This window comes from Scyliorhinus canicula, chromosome 21 (assembly GCF_902713615.1).
Source record: "Scyliorhinus canicula chromosome 21, sScyCan1.1, whole genome shotgun sequence".
NCBI lineage: Eukaryota > Metazoa > Chordata > Chondrichthyes > Carcharhiniformes > Scyliorhinidae > Scyliorhinus > Scyliorhinus canicula.
Window position 1 is genome coordinate 13,509,606 of NC_052166.1, and position 15,516 is coordinate 13,525,121.

The 15,516-nt window shown below is 48.8% G+C and overlaps 1 protein-coding gene across 3 annotated transcripts in view; it reads right to left on the minus strand.

Moving 5' to 3' along the window:
- Nucleotides 1-15,516, minus strand: part of exd3 (exonuclease 3'-5' domain containing 3) — a 617,516-nt gene that overhangs the window by 268,340 nt on the left and 333,660 nt on the right. For all 3 annotated transcript variants that reach the window (XM_038781915.1, XM_038781916.1, XM_038781914.1), the window contains 3 exons: nt 11,133-11,206; nt 10,419-10,457; nt 5,889-6,055 (listed from right to left, as the gene is read on the minus strand). In XM_038781915.1, coding sequence (XP_038637843.1) covers nt 5,889-6,055; nt 10,419-10,457; nt 11,133-11,206 — 280 coding nt within the window. The remainder of the gene's footprint in view (nt 1-5,888; nt 6,056-10,418; nt 10,458-11,132; nt 11,207-15,516) is intronic.

The window sequence follows — 15,516 nt, forward strand, 5'->3', positions numbered from 1 at the left end:
TAACACCTTATACAATTGCAGCATAACCTCCCTAGTCTTAAACTCCATCCCTCTAGCAATGAAGGACAAAATTCCATTTGCCTTCTTAATCACTTGTTGCACCCGTAAACCAACTTTCTGTGACTCATGCACTAGCACACCCAGAGCATGCTTTAATATTTTCTCATTTAAATAATAATCCTGTTTGCTGTTATTCCTACCAAAATGGATAACCTCACATTTGTCAACATTGTATTCCATCTGCCAGACCCTAGCCCATTCACTTAACCTATCCAAATCCCTCTGCAGACTTCCAGTATCCTCTGCACTTTTCGCTTTACCACTCATCTTAGTGTCATCTGCAAACTTGGACACATTGCCCTTGGTCCCCAACTCCAAATCATCTATGTAAATTGTGAACAATTGTGGGCCCAACACGGATCCCTGAGGGACACCACTAGCTACTGATTGCCAACCAGAGAAACACCCATTAATCCCAACTCTTTGCTTTCTATTAATTAACCAATCCTCTATCCATGCTACTACTTTACCCTTAATGCCATGCATCTTTATCTTCTCTCTCTACTATTTTATTGGTCACCTTTTGGTTGGTTTTTAAAACCTCTGGCTGACCCCTAATCTTTGCCACACTATGTTTTTCTTTCAGTTTAATCCTTGGTCTTAACTTTCTTAGTCAACAATGGTTGATTTATCCCCATCTTAAAATCCTTCGTCCACACTGGGATATATCTTTGTTGTGAGTCATGAACTATTTCCAGAAACGTCTGCCATTGCTGATCAACTGTCTTTCCGACTAAACTCCTTTCCCAGTCCACTCCAGCCAACTGTGCCCTCATTCCATTATAATTACCCTTATTTAAGTTCAGCATGATTGCTTCTGACGCAAGTTTCTCACTCTCAAACTAAATACTAAATTCTACCATGATTATTATTATATTATTATTAGCTTATCTTCTCTCTCTACTATTTTGTTGGTCACCGTTTGGTTGGGTTTTAAAACCTCTGGCTTACCGCTAATCTTTGCCACACTGTATGTTATTGTTAGACAAGGAAAGCATCTGATATAGGAGCAGAATAAGGCCATTTGGCCCATTGTGTCTGCTCTGACATTCGATCACGGCTGACATCCCCATTCTCCTGTCTTCTCCTCATAATCCCTGATTCCCTTATTAATCAAGAAATCCCCTCCTGGGCAGCACGGTAGCATTGTGGATAGCACAATTGCTTCACAGCTCCAGGGTCCCAGGTTCGATTCCGGCTTGCCCTGTAAATTCTATGATTATTAATCAAGAACCCCAGATTTGTGCCTGAGGTTCTGTACCTACAAGGCTACAGACCAAGAGCTGAAAGATTAAATAAGACCAAATGGTTCTTTCTTCGAATCCAAAAACTAGGAGTAGGAGTAGGAAATTTAGCCTCTCGAGCCTGCTCCACCTTTCAATATGATCATGGCTGATCAGATCCTAGCCTCATAGATTTCATAGAATTTACAGTGCAGAAGGAGGCCATTCAGTCCATTGAGTCTACACCGGCTCTTGGAAAGAGCAACCTACCCAAGCCCATACCTCCACCGTATCCCCATAACCCAGTAACCTCACCCAACACTAAGTGCAATATGGACCTTAAGGGCAATTTATCATGGCCAATCCACCTAACCTCCACATCTTTGGACTGTGGGAGGAAACCGGAGCACCCGGAGGAAACCCATGCAGACATGGGGAGAACGTGCAGACTCCACACAGTCAGTGACCCAAGCCGGTATTCGAACCTGGGACCCTGGAGCTGTGAAGCATTTGTGCTAACCACTGTGCTACGGTGCTGCCCGAACCTCATCTCCACCATCCTGTCCATTCTCCATAACCCTTCAGCCCATTCGTAATTTCAAAAAATTCTATCTGGTGTCAGAGCCAGGGAAGATAAATGAGGCATTTAGAGAGTATTACCAGGGACTTTAAGAGGCAGACCCAGGAGGAGAGGAGGGGGACATGGGATGGTTTCTGGAAGAGCTGGAATTTCCCCAGGTGGAGGAAGCAAAGAGGCAGGCGTTGGAGGAGCCCCTGGGGCTGAGGGAGGTGCTGGATAGTAACAGGGGTATGAAGTCGGGGAAGGCCCCTGGGCCAGATGGGTACCCGGCAGAAATTTATAAGGAATTTGCAGCGGACCTGATACCACATCTGTTGGGGCCGTTTAATGAAGCACTGGAAAAGGGGGAGTTGCCGGAGACGACGAAGCAGGCAGTAATCCCACTAATCCCCAAAAAAGGGAAGGATCTGGTGGAATGTGGGTCGTATAGACCTATATCACTATTGAACACGGATGTGAAAGTATTGGTTAAGTTGTTGGCGGGAGGATTGAGGATTGTGTCCCGGGGGTGGTTGCAGAGATCAAACAGGCTTCGTGAAGGGCAGGCAGCTCACGAGTAATATAAGACGACTGTTGAATGTGGTGATGAATCCGTCGAGAGCTCTGGTACCGGAGGTGGTAGTGTCCATGGACGCGGAGAAAGCATTTGATCGGGTGGAGTGGCGGTACTTGTTCGAAGTTTTGGGAAGGTTTGGGCCGAGATTTGTGGCATGGGTGCGGTTGCTGTATGTGGCACCAAGAGCGAGGGGGAGAACGAATGATATGAGCTCACGAAGCTTTGACTTACACAGGGGTACGAGGCAGGGGTGCCCGCTGTCGCCGCTGCTGTTTGCGCTGGCGATGGCTCTCAGGGGGTCAGCAGAGTGGCAGGGGATAATGAGGGGACAGAGGGAGCATCGGGTGTCGCTCTGTGCCGATTACCTCTTGCTGTATGTTTCGGGTCCGTTGGAGAATATGGGAAGGATTATGGGCCTGTTGGAGAGGTTTGGAGGGTTTTCGGGATACAAGCTGAATGAAGGGAAAAACAAGGTATTCCCGGTAAATGAGCTGGCACAGCGGGCTAATTTAGGGGGGATGCCGTTTACGGCAGCGAGGGATAGGTTTAGGTACTTGGGGATTCAGGTAGCGAGGGAATGGACGGGGCTCCATAAGTGGAACTTAATAAAGCTGATGGAGGAGGCCAGGGAGAATCTCAAGAGGTGGGATAGACTGCACTTAACGTTGGCGGCAGGGGTCCAAGTGGTGAAAATGAATATTCTGCCGAGGTTCTTGTTTATCTTTCAGGCTCTCCCGATCTTTATACCAAAGGCCTTTTTTCGGAAAGTGGACACAATCATCTCTGACTTTCTATGTGCAGGGAAGGTGCCGAGGGTGGGGAGGTTATTGGCCGGCGAATGTGGACAAGGTGCGCCGGTGGTGGGAAGGAAGAAGGGGGAGAGTGGGTTCGGATGGAGGAAGAATCTTGTAAGGAGTCTAGTTTGAGGGCTATGGTGACGGTAGCATTGCCAATGGCTCCGAGTAGGTATTCAGAGAGCCCAGTGGTGCGGTCCACGGTGAAGATATTGAATCAGTTGAGGAGGCATTTTAGGGTGGAAGGGATCTCGGTGCTAACGCCGCTGTGCGAGAATCATGGGTTTGAGCCGGGGGGGATGAATAGTGTATACAGGAGGTGGAGGGAAGTGGGGCTGGTCAAGCGGAGGGATTTGTATTTGGAGGAAGGGTTCGCCAGTCTGGAGGAGCTGAGGGAGAGGGTAGAGCTGCCGAGGGGTAGTGAGTTCAGGTATCTACAGGTTAGGGACTTTGCACAAAAGGTCTGGAAGGGGTTCCCTAGATTGCCGGGATACACCCTGCTGGAGCGACTGCTGCTTCGGATGTGGAAGGGAAGGGAAAAATTGGGGATCCAAGAGGCTGGGGGAGCAGGGAGGTGAGCGGGTGGTGAAGATCAAGGAGAAATGGGAAGCGGAGTTGGGAATGGAGGTCAATTGGGGAGTATGGAGTGAGACACTGCGAAGGGTAAACGGAACCTCCTCTTGTGGCTAAATCGCTGGCTTTGAAAGCAGACCAAGGCAGGCCAGCAACATGGTTCAATTCCCGTACCAGCCTTCCCGAACAGGTGCCGGAATTTGGCGACTAGGGGCTTTTCACACGAACTTCATTGGAAGTCTACTTGTGACAATAAGCGATTTTCATTTCATTTCTTGTGCAAGGATGAGCCTGATACAGTTTAAGGTGGTGCACAGGGTGCATATGACTCGGGCGAGAATGAGTGGGTTCTTTCAGGGGCAGCAGATGAGTGTGAGAGGTGTGGACGGGGGCCAGCAAATCATGCGCACATGTTTTGGGGTTGCCAAAAATTGGGAAGATTTTGGGCGGGAGTGTTCGCGGCCTTAGCCAGGCTAGTGGAGGAGGGAGTGGACCCGGACCCTTTGGTGGCGATATTTGGGGTTTCAGAGAAGCCGGAGCTCATGGAGAGGAGGAAGGCCGAAGTCTTGGCCTTCGCCTCTCTGATTGCATGGCGACAAATTTTGCTGGAGTGACGGTCGGCATCGCCACCGGGGGTAGCAGCATGGTTGGGTGACCTGTATGACTTCCTGCGGTTAGAGAAGATAAAGTATGAGTTAAGGGGCTCAGCAGGGGAGTTTGAGAAAAGGTGGGGGATGTTTGTGACCGTGTTGAGGAGCCGTTCGTCGCAGGGGGGTGGGGGGAGTGAAAAAGGAGAAAAATGTGTTCAAACTGTATAGTTGATTGTTGGGAAGAATGTTTCCCAGGGTGTTTATTTGCTGTAACCTACTTTGATAGAAGTTTGAATAAAATACATTGAAAAAATTTACGCACTGCCCCAGCAGCACCGCACTTTGGTGTAATGAATTCCACAGATTCACGCCCCTTTGGGAGAAGTGTTTCTCCTCAACTCTGTTTGAAATTTTCTATGCCTTATCCGAAGACTGGAATGCCCCACAAGAGGAAGCATCCGCTTCACGTCTACTTTATCCATATCTTTTATCATTCTATATATCTCAATTTGATCTCCACTCGTTCTTCTAAACTCGAGAGAATATAGGCCTAAACTGCTCAATCTCTCTTTATAAGACAAACCTTTCGTTTCTGGGATCAATCTAGTGAACTTCCTCTGAACTGCCTCCAATGCCATGGCATATTTCCTCAAAAACAGGGACCAAAACTGTGCACAATATTCCAGGTGCGGTCTCACCAACGCCTTGTACAGTTGCAGCAACACTTCCTTATCTTTATACTCCTTAACTTTAGGTATAAATGCCAATATTTAATTTGCTTGCTTTATTACCTGCCAAATTTGTCTCTCAGTCTCACCTTCACCTTGTTTGAAGTAAAGCACATCAACATAAATAGTAGAACAGAAAATAACATGTGTGAACGGAGGTAGAGGGAAGGGAGTGATCGACCAGTGATGGGAGAGGAATGAAATGCATTCTCCCACACTTCATGCGTAGGTGCCTCAACAGGTGAGATATTAAAAAATGTTTATTAAAGATCAGTAACTGTCAAGGAACAACTAAAGCATTTACAAACAGAAAACTTATTCATTAACAAGTTCCTGTAACATGTACATCCTGTAGCTCAGCACCAACCATGTTGACATACATCCTTTCACCATTTCCTTCCTCCTCTCTGTCTCTGCCACTCAGGCCTCACTCTCATTGTAAAATGCTTTGTCTCTGATCTCTTCATGGAACATTCAGCCATGGGGCACAGTGGGAATGAGTGGGGTTACAAAACAAATCAGTTAAGGAACAGGACCTAGAGCTGACAGGCAAGGGAGCGGGCTCGTGTCTGTGAAGTCTCAAAGGCAAGTAATGGCAAATCACATTGCAAAATCGTTCTTAACTACTGCTACTTGCCAGGATAAAATCATGACAGGGAGGGCAAAAAAATTGTGAAGGGTGTGACAAGTATGCAAAACAACGAAAATATGATAAACAAGGAGTGCATACCGGTTGTAAGTTTACATGTATATCTAAATATTTATCAATCGCGATGAGGCTTACAAGTTGACTTTCTCCAGCTCCTTTAGTCGTACAGCAACATGATATGATAGCTTTTCTTGGGGCATACTGAGCCTTAGTGCCCAGCTAGCGACTGTGTCCACATCTGTGTATCTCGCCAACAAGCTCACAAACTGCCCCTGCAACTGGGGATTCTCACCCACGAGAGCCTGAAAGACAAACAGCTCAATAAGGCGAAGCCCATAGCAGGACAGCAATGCTCCAAATCGTGGCCAAATGTGTAACATGTAGCTTTTTAAAGGAAGAGAATTTAGTCAAGTTGTTCTAAAAACAGGTGTAAGCTCCTGCACTGTCACCAAAGGAACCGGCATGAACAGAATTATTGTTTTTCAATAAGTTTTGAGTACCCAATTTATTTTTTCCAATTAAGGCGCAATTTAGCGTGGCCAATCTTTGGGTTGTGGGGCGAAACCCACGAAAAGACGGGGAGAATGTGCAAACTCCACACAGACAGTGATCCAAAGCCAGGAACAAACCTGGGACCTCGGTACCGTGAGGTAGCAGTGCTAACCACTGCACCACCGTGCTGCCCTGATATCATAGATCATAGAATTTACAGAGGAGAAGGAGGCCATTCGGACCATCGAGTCTCCACCGGCTGTTTGAAAGAGCACTCTACCCAACCGTACAACTCCACCCGATCCCCATAACCCAGTAACCCCACCCAACACTAAGGGCAATTTTGGACACTAAGGGCAATTTAGCATGGCCAATCCACCTAACCTGCATATCTTTGGGACTGTGGGAGGAAACCGGAGCATCCGGAGAGAACGTGCAGACTCCGCACAGACAGTGACCCAAGCGGGAATCGATCCTGGGACCCTGGAGCTGTGAAGCAATTGTGCTAACCACCATGCTACCGTGCTGCCCATGAACAGTACTCTGCCAAAGAATAAAGTATCTAGTCGTAATGCGACTCCCAGAGTCAGACAGAAAATATGTTAATAAATTTAATTCATAGAATCATTGAATACTTCAGGATCGCGAAGTCGTTCAGGTCCATCAAGACTGCCTGGCTCTTTCAAAGAGCAATCCAATTAGCCCATTGTTTCCTCATAATGCTGCAATATCCACTTCCAAGTATGTATCAAATTCACCACTTAAATTTATTGATGCACCTCTATCTATCACACTATTATAATCTAGCGTATTCCAAATCCGGTACACACATTGCGTAAAAATGTTTTCCCTCTCGTTGCCTTTGCTGCTTTTTGCCAATTACCTTAAATCCATATCCTCTTGTTATCCAATCCCTCACCACTGGAAACAGTCTATCTTTACTTACTTGGTCTGTTCATGATTTTAAACACTTCCATCAAACTTGCAGTATATTTATGGAAATGTTAACATTCTCAAAGCTTTTCTCTACCCTCTCCAAGTCTTCACATCTTATTTAGGAGAAGCAGCCTGAATTGGACACAATATTTCTGCTGGGACTGATGTTTTATATAGTTTAGATTAACTTCCTGTCTTCTTACGCATGCCTTATTTTTAAGCCTAGTAACCTGATTCTTTATTAACTGTATTTTTAACTTGTCCTGCCATCTTCAAAGACAGCATATTGTGAATGCTAGAAATCTGAAAATTGGTGAGGCAGCTTCTGTTGTGACAGAAAAAAAGTTAATATTCAGATCAATAATCTTTTATCCAATGGGTTAACTCTATTTCTTCCTCAAATGCTGCCTTACCTGAACCCCAACCCCCTCGGTCTCTCATTAAAACTGAATCGTTTCATTTCATAGAATCATAGAATTTACAGTGCAGGAGGCCATTCAGCCCATCGAGTCTGCACCGTCTCTTGGAAAGAGCACCCTACCCAAGGTCAACAACTCCACCCTATCCCCATAACCCAGTAACCCCACCCAACACTAAGGGCAATTTTGGACACTAAGGGCAATTTATCATGGCTAATCCACCTAACCTGCACATCTTTGGACTGTGGGAGGAAACCGGAGCACCCGGAGGAAACCCACGCACACACGGGGAGGATGTGCAGACTCCGCACAGACAGTGACCAAGCCGGAATCGAACCTGGGGACCCTGGAGCTGTAAAGCGATTGTGCTACAGTAGTCCCCCTTTATAACGCGGGTGTTGGGGTCCAAGACAGCCACCCGCGTTGTATCCGAGCCGCGGATATCCATGATGGGGGTTTTAAATTTATTTAAAAATCTATGCTAGCGCTTCCCATTGTGAGTCTACGGGGGGCGGGGGGAGATGTCAGAAACCCCGTAGACTCACAATGGGAAGCGCTAGCATAGCTTTTTAAATAAATTTAAAACCCCCATCGTGGATCCAATTAAAATTTCAGCGGCCGGCTCACTTGATCCGGAGAGGGAAGCTGCTCTCTCACTGAAATCAGCCGGCCGCTGAAATTGACACTGCCCGCTGCTCTCTCCCTCCAATCCAACTTTTAAGTTTTAATGTTTCTGATTGGAGGGAGAGAGCAGCGGGCAGTGTCAATTTCTTTTTTTTCCCTCCGGCTTGCCCCCTCTCCCCCCACATCCTCCAACTAGACCCCTCTCCCCCCACACCCTCCGGCTCACCCCCTCTCCCCCCCACATCCTCCAACTAGACCCTCTCCCCCCACACCCTCCGGCTCGCCCCCTCTCCCCCCACATCCTCCAACTAGACCCCTCTCCACCCCCCACACCCTCCGGTTCGCCCCCCTCTCCCCCACATCCTCCAACTAGACCCTCTCCCCCCACACCCTCCGGCTTGCCCCCTCTCTCCCCCCCAACACCCTCCGGCTCGCCCCTCTCCCCCCACACCCTCCGGTTTCGCCCCCTCTCCCCCCACACGTTCCGGCTCGCTCCCACAGCATCCAGCTTGCCCCCTCTCCCCCCACACGTTCCGGCTCGCTCCCTCTCCCCCTCTCCCCCACACCCTCCTGCTCGTCCCCAGAGCGTCCAGCTCGCCCCTTGTCCCCCCACACCCTCCGCTCACCCCCTCCCCACACACTCCGGCTTCGCCCCCTCCCCCCCCCTCTTCTCCCCCGTCCCCCAACACCCGCAGGGCCCCCCTCTCTCCCCCAACACCCGCAGGTCCACCCTCTCTCCCCCACACCCCAGGGGGGGTCTCCCCCACACCCACAGGGGGTCTCCCCCACACCCACAGGGGGTCTCTCCCCACACCCACAGGGGGGTCTCCCCCACACCCCGCTCCCCCCCAACACCCGCCCCTCACCTCTCCCCCCCAACACCCGCAGGGCCCCCCTCTCTCCCGCAACACCCGCAGGGCCCCCCTCTCTCCCCCACACCCCTAGGGGGTCTCCCCCACACCCACAGGGGGGTCTCCCCCACACCCACAGGGGGGGTCTCCCCCACACCCGCCCCCCTCCTCTCCCCCCCCCCCAACACCCGCCCCCCTCCTCTCCCCCCCCAACACCCGCAGGGCCCCCCTCTCTCCCCCAACACCCCGCAGGGCTCTCCTCTCTCCCCCAACACCCGCAGGTCCACCCTCTCTCCCCCACACCCCCAGGGGGGTCTCCCCACACCCACAGGGGGTCTCCCCCACACCCACAGGGGGGTCTCCCCCACACCCACAGGGGGGTCTCCCCACAACCGCCCCCCTCCTCCTCCCCCCCAACACCCGCCCCCCTCCTCTCCCCCCCCAACACCCGCTCCCCCTCTTCTCCCCCCAACACCCGCCCCCCTCCTCTCCCCCCCCCAACACCCGCTCCCCCTCTTCTCCCCCCAACACCCGCCCCCCTCTTCTCCCCCCCCCAACACCCGCCCCCCCTCAACATCCGCCCCCCCTCTTCTCCCCGCCCCAACACCCGCCCCCCCTCAACATCCGCCCCCCTCTTCTCCCCCCCCCCCCAACACCCGCCCCCCTCTTCTCCCCCCAACACCCGCCCCCCTCGCAGTGTCAATTTCAGCGGCCGGCTGATTGTTTCAGTGAGAGAGCAGCTTCCCTCTCCGGATCAAAGTGAGCCGGCCGCTGAAATTGACACTGCCGGCTGCTCTCTCCCTCCATCCAACTTTTAAGTTTTAATGTTTCTGATTGGAGGGAGAGAGCAGCCGGCAGTGTCAATTTCAGCGGTATTGCGGAGCGCGGTATAACGGGGGACTACTGTATCCACAATGATACCGTGCTGCCTCCACTGTCTCTGCACATTCTGCCTGCCAAACGTTTCACCACACTCTTTTCTGTACTGAATGGCATCTGTCAAGTGTCCACCCATTTCATCAACCTTTTACTGTCCTTGTGAACTCTGTCCCTATCTTCCTCACAATTTATTGCACTTTGAGGTTTCAAGGCACTGGCAAATTTCACCCCTTCCCACTAGGGAAAAAATGAGGCCACTTTTCCCCACCCCCACCATCAACCTTCACGCCCTGAGGCAGGTACAGCGAGCCAGGAGATTCCCCAGCTTGAGCTACACGCCTTGTGAGCTAAAACCAGGCCCCAGCAGACTGGATCATGTCATTGATAGATGTTGCCAAAATATTCAAAAGCTGGACAAGATCTGACTGGAAAGTGCGAGAATTGCTGATGACGGGAAAACTAACCTCGATGTGTTCGGACCAGTTCTCTTCACTCATCGTCTTCTGCGAGGATGAAGAACGTAGTGTTAGAGAGGACAATTCATCATTCTTTGCGTCCTTCAGTACAGCCCACCCCAGTTCACAGCCGGCCCATCGTGTAATCTTTGTGCCAACCAACCATCAACGTAGTCAGGGATCAAGTTCCACTGCAAGACGGGTCACAAAAAATAGGCAGTTAGTAATGCACCTGATTAATAGTCAGGAATTCAGGGGGGGAAGAACAGAGCACACAGCCGTTAGGCCCGAAGATCCGAAAGGTAGAACCGTAGGTGCGAATAGCGCGAGGGGCCGCCAGGCGGACAGCGTTACGGGCCGCAGGCCGAGTGCAGAGAGGAAGAGAGGGTTAGACCGAGGGAAAGGAAGGGGTTAGACCGAGGGAAGACGAGGGTTAGACCGAAGGGAAGAGAGGGACCGAAGGGAAGAGAGGGACCGAAGGGAAGAGAGGGACCGAAGGGAAGAGAGGGTTAGACCGAGTGAAGAGAGGGGTGAGCCGAGGGAAGAGAGGTGTTAGACCGAGGGAAGAGAGGGTTAGGACCTGAGGGAAAGAGGAGTGTTAGAGACCGAGGGAAGAGATCAAGCTCAGAGCAACAGACAGCACAAACTGACATCCTGGACAATTCAAACACTCAAACTCACCAATCCCAAGCCGTAGTCTGCCCAAGAATAAATGGGACTTACCTCCAGGAAACGTTTATATAAGAGGTATTTGATGGAAGCCAGATAGCGGTGGTTCACAGCATTTGGACAGAACACTGTGGGCAGCAAGAATACAAGATCCTTTTAGCCATATACTCCAAATTTCCTTGCTCCTCCCCCTCCTGCAGCTTTTAAGCCTGGAATATAATGCACAACACCAGCCACTGTCCCCAACCTGGATATTTCCCACAAATGTGTGCAAACAAGGAGTGTCAGCAGCTATTCACCATGAACGTCTTCACAGCAGAGTCCATACCCCAACCTGTTCTCAATCAACAAAAACCTTTTGGCAGGGCCAGTGGATGGTGGTGAGCTATATCTTATGTATTAAAGATGACAAATCACTGTCAGAAATATGGAACATGCAGAATGGAAAGATTCAAATAACAAGTGTAATATGCTGAACATCCCATCTGGCAAAGGAAGAAGCTGGAGCCAATCTGTCTTCAACATTGATTCATTCACAAAACTCAGTATAACAGAAGACCAAAGTACTTCTCCCTTCAACACATGTCCCCCACACAGATGGAGCCTGTTTCTTCTATCTGTGCCCTAACCTCTCCTGAATTAGCATCAACTGCTCTGAATCACCATTTGAGCATTCAATCAATTGTCACAGCATTTGCAACATTAACAAGTCTCCAAATTAATACCCTTCAAGCACCTGCTTCCTCAATGCCCTCGCAATGTTCCACGCTTGCTGCCCGTCTCTCACCCCCATTCCCATGGGTTTAAGCCAAATTTCAATGCATCAAAATTCAGGAACTTCCTCCTGAACAGCACGGTAGGTATACCTACATCACATGCAGCGGCCACCTCCACCTTCTCGGGGAAGGGGATGGGAAATAAAAATGTTGGCCTAGTCACTGACACCCATGACAGAATAAAAATCTCCTTTGAAGTGGCTCCATCCAGCCAGCCTGTGTCCTTTCCCTCTGTATACCAGAGATACTAAAGTTCATGGGAATTCATCCAGACACTCTCGGCCTCAGTAGTTTGTTAACCATTTCCAAACTATTTTAATATTGACATATAAAGTTAAAGCAGTACCTGACCCCAGAGTATTGCTGTTATCCTATAAGACTTTATTTATCAGGGATAATTCTGTAACACTCCAGCTAGTGTGCCCAGGCTAAAAGTTGTGAGGAGAGTCCTAATAAATTCTAACAGGACTAGACAGGGTAGATATTCCCAATGGTGGGAGAGCCCAGACCCAAGGTGTCCACGGTCTGAGGATAGGGGATAGGACCATTTAGGAAGAGATGAGGAGACATTTCTACACCCAGAGATTGATCAGCCTGTGGAATTCTCTACCACAGCAAGCAGTTGAGGCCACAGAGTTAGATATAGCACTTGGGGACCAAAGGATATGGGTGGAAGGTGGGAACAGTGTTACTGAGTTGGATGATTAGCCATGATCATAATGAACAGTGGAGTAGGCTCGAAGGACTGAATGGCCCTATGTTGTTATGAGCTGGTCACAGATCGGAACTACAACCTGCCACGTTTAACTGGTCACTTCATTTGAACTGCATTTACAAAAATTTAGAATGGCAATATAAAAAGACAATCTGAATGCGAGATGACACAATAGGCCTGATGTCTGTATTCACTAATTCCTAATTCTAATTCCTAACCCGCCCCTAACCCTCTTTTGCAAGATGTTGGACGTGCCGGCACTGGGACGAGGGTGAGCACAGTAAGAAGTCTCACAACACCAAGTTAAGATACAACAGGTTTATTTGAAATCACAAGCTTTCAGAGCACTGCTCCTTCATCAGGTGAAGTGCAAGCATTTTGCAAGCACTGCACTCAACTGACTCATGTATCATGATGTGGAGATCGCTGACTTTGTCCTATATAAATGTTTCTGGATCAAACCTCTCCAGTCACCTGAGGAAGGAGCTGCGCTCCGAAAGCTCGTGTTTGAAAACAACCTGTTGGACTTTAACCTGGTGTTGTAAGACTTCTTACTGTGCTCATGTATCATGCTACAGGATATATGCTCAACATGTAAAAGGAAAGTATATTCGTCACCCACTGCAGGCTTGTCTCAGGCAACTTTTCATAATGTCTTTAATTCCTGATGATATAGTGTATACTCAGTCTGTAAACTTGATTTTCCCTTCTGTCCAATTTGCTGCCCTAGAGCAGAGATCAAGCTATTCTGGGCTGGTGAACGGTCCTCTCCTCTCAATGTCACCTGAATGCATATCCTTCATTGTATGATCAAATAGTCACATTTCACACAACATCCAATAACGAGATGATTTAACAGTGATTTCATCACTGCACACCCACTTTGCACTGGATAGTGAACAGGAACCCAAGGTCTATTGATCCCTCTCTAATCCAGGAACGCAAAGGAAAACAGCAGTACAAGATCGATCGTGACTGTGGCAGGGTGAAATAAGAAAGGGCACGGTAGCACAGTGGTTGGACTTCTGCCTGACGGCACGAGGGGCCCAGGTTCAACTCTGCCCTTGGGTGACTGTCTGTGTGGTGTTTACACTTTCTCCCAGTGTCTGCGTAGTTTCCTCCGGTTTCTTCCTATGGTCCAAAGATGTACAGATTGGGCGGATTGGCCACAAATCAATTTGTGGGCTTGCGGGGGTGTGGGCCTGGGCGGGGTGCTCTTTGGAGGGCCAGTGCATGTGGTGATATGCCTGGCATAGTTCCGTAGACAGAAATGCTACCTCCAACAGTTGGTGGCGTCAGACATACATCACGTGACTTGAGATACCCGCCAATTGGTAGTAGGATGTACACAAGGATAGTCGCACATATAGTCCCTGGAGAATTCACGTAATTCATTTAGAAGCCAGTGTCTGTATAGTAATCTGTTAGTTATATTTCCACATGTTTATTAATAAATCATCTTTCTAGTTAAAACAACTACGTATTCTGTGTACATCATTACATTTATATCACAGATCACAACAGTGCAGATTCGAGGGGTTAAATGCCTCCTCTGCACTGTAGGGAATCTATGGATTATATGACAACATCTGAGGCAGTTTAATGCCTCTCACAGAGGGTCATTAATCTTTATAATTGTCTATATAAACAGTGAGTGGCATGGTAGCACAGTGGTTAGCACAGTTGCTTCACAACTCCAGGGTCCCAGGTTCGATTCCCAGCTTGGGTCACTGTCTGTGCGTTAGTCTGCACATCCTCCCCATGGTCTGCGTGGGTTTTCCTCCGGGTGCTCCGGTTTCCTCCCACAGTCCAAAGATATGCAGGTTAGGTGGATTAGCCATGATAAATTGCCCTTAGTGTCCAAAAAGATTAGGCTGGGTTACGGGGATAGGATGGAGGTATGAGCTTGGGTGGGATGCTCTTCCCAAGGGCCGGTACATACTTGATGAGCCGAATGGCCTCCTTCTCCACTGTAAATTCTATGATAATCTATGATGTGTAAAATGGAGAACTGGTAGATGTGTAAAATGGGGAGCTGTGCGTATGTTTTGAGGGCTGTGTATATGTAAAATGGGAGAGTGTGTAAAATGAAGAACAATGTATATGTGTAAAATGGAGATCTTGGTGTTTATCTGTAAAATTAAAGAGATTTATACACGTGTCAAATGGAGAGTTCTGTGTATATCCGAAAAATGCAGACTGTGTATTTGTGTAAAATGGAGAGCCTTGATATGCACCTTGGATTCTCTTTCTTTCTTTTTATACATTTAAGGGATCCAATTATTTTTATGCAATTAAGGGGCAATTTAGCATGGCCATTCAGACCACGGGGAGAACGTGTAACCTCCACACGGACAGTGACCCGGGGCCGGGACGAATCCCGTGGGTTATTGGGATCAGAAATTATGGGAGAAAGCAGAAGAACGAGGCTGAGAAAAATATCAGCTGTGATTGAATGGCGGAGCACCCAATGGGCCGAGTGGCCTAATTCTGCTCCTACGTCCTATGGTCTCATGGGTCTTCAGTGTGTGAGGCAGCAGTGCTAGCCACTGCGGCACCCTTTTGGATTCTCTTTTACAACAGACGTCCCAATTCAACAGAAGGTCCTCCTATTTTAAGTTATTCACATCACCCTACAAATATTTCCGTCACATATTAATCTAAGTCAGTAACAAAATTTCAATGAGAAAACTAGTGCGTTTACTTAAACGTGGCTGTCATGAGGAGCTGTCAGTATGGGAAATGTTCAGAGTGCCCGCCCCTTTCAATACGCACACTTTCTGCCGTGGAATCAGAGACATCTCTGCAGAGTAATATTCAGTTGTGAAGTGTACAACACATCTCATCAGCACCTGGAGTTCTTAAAGAAAAACATTGCAGGGTCTTCTCAATCTGTGCCTGCAACGGACACTTCACAGGAAAGTACAGTAAACATTCAAGTCCATGG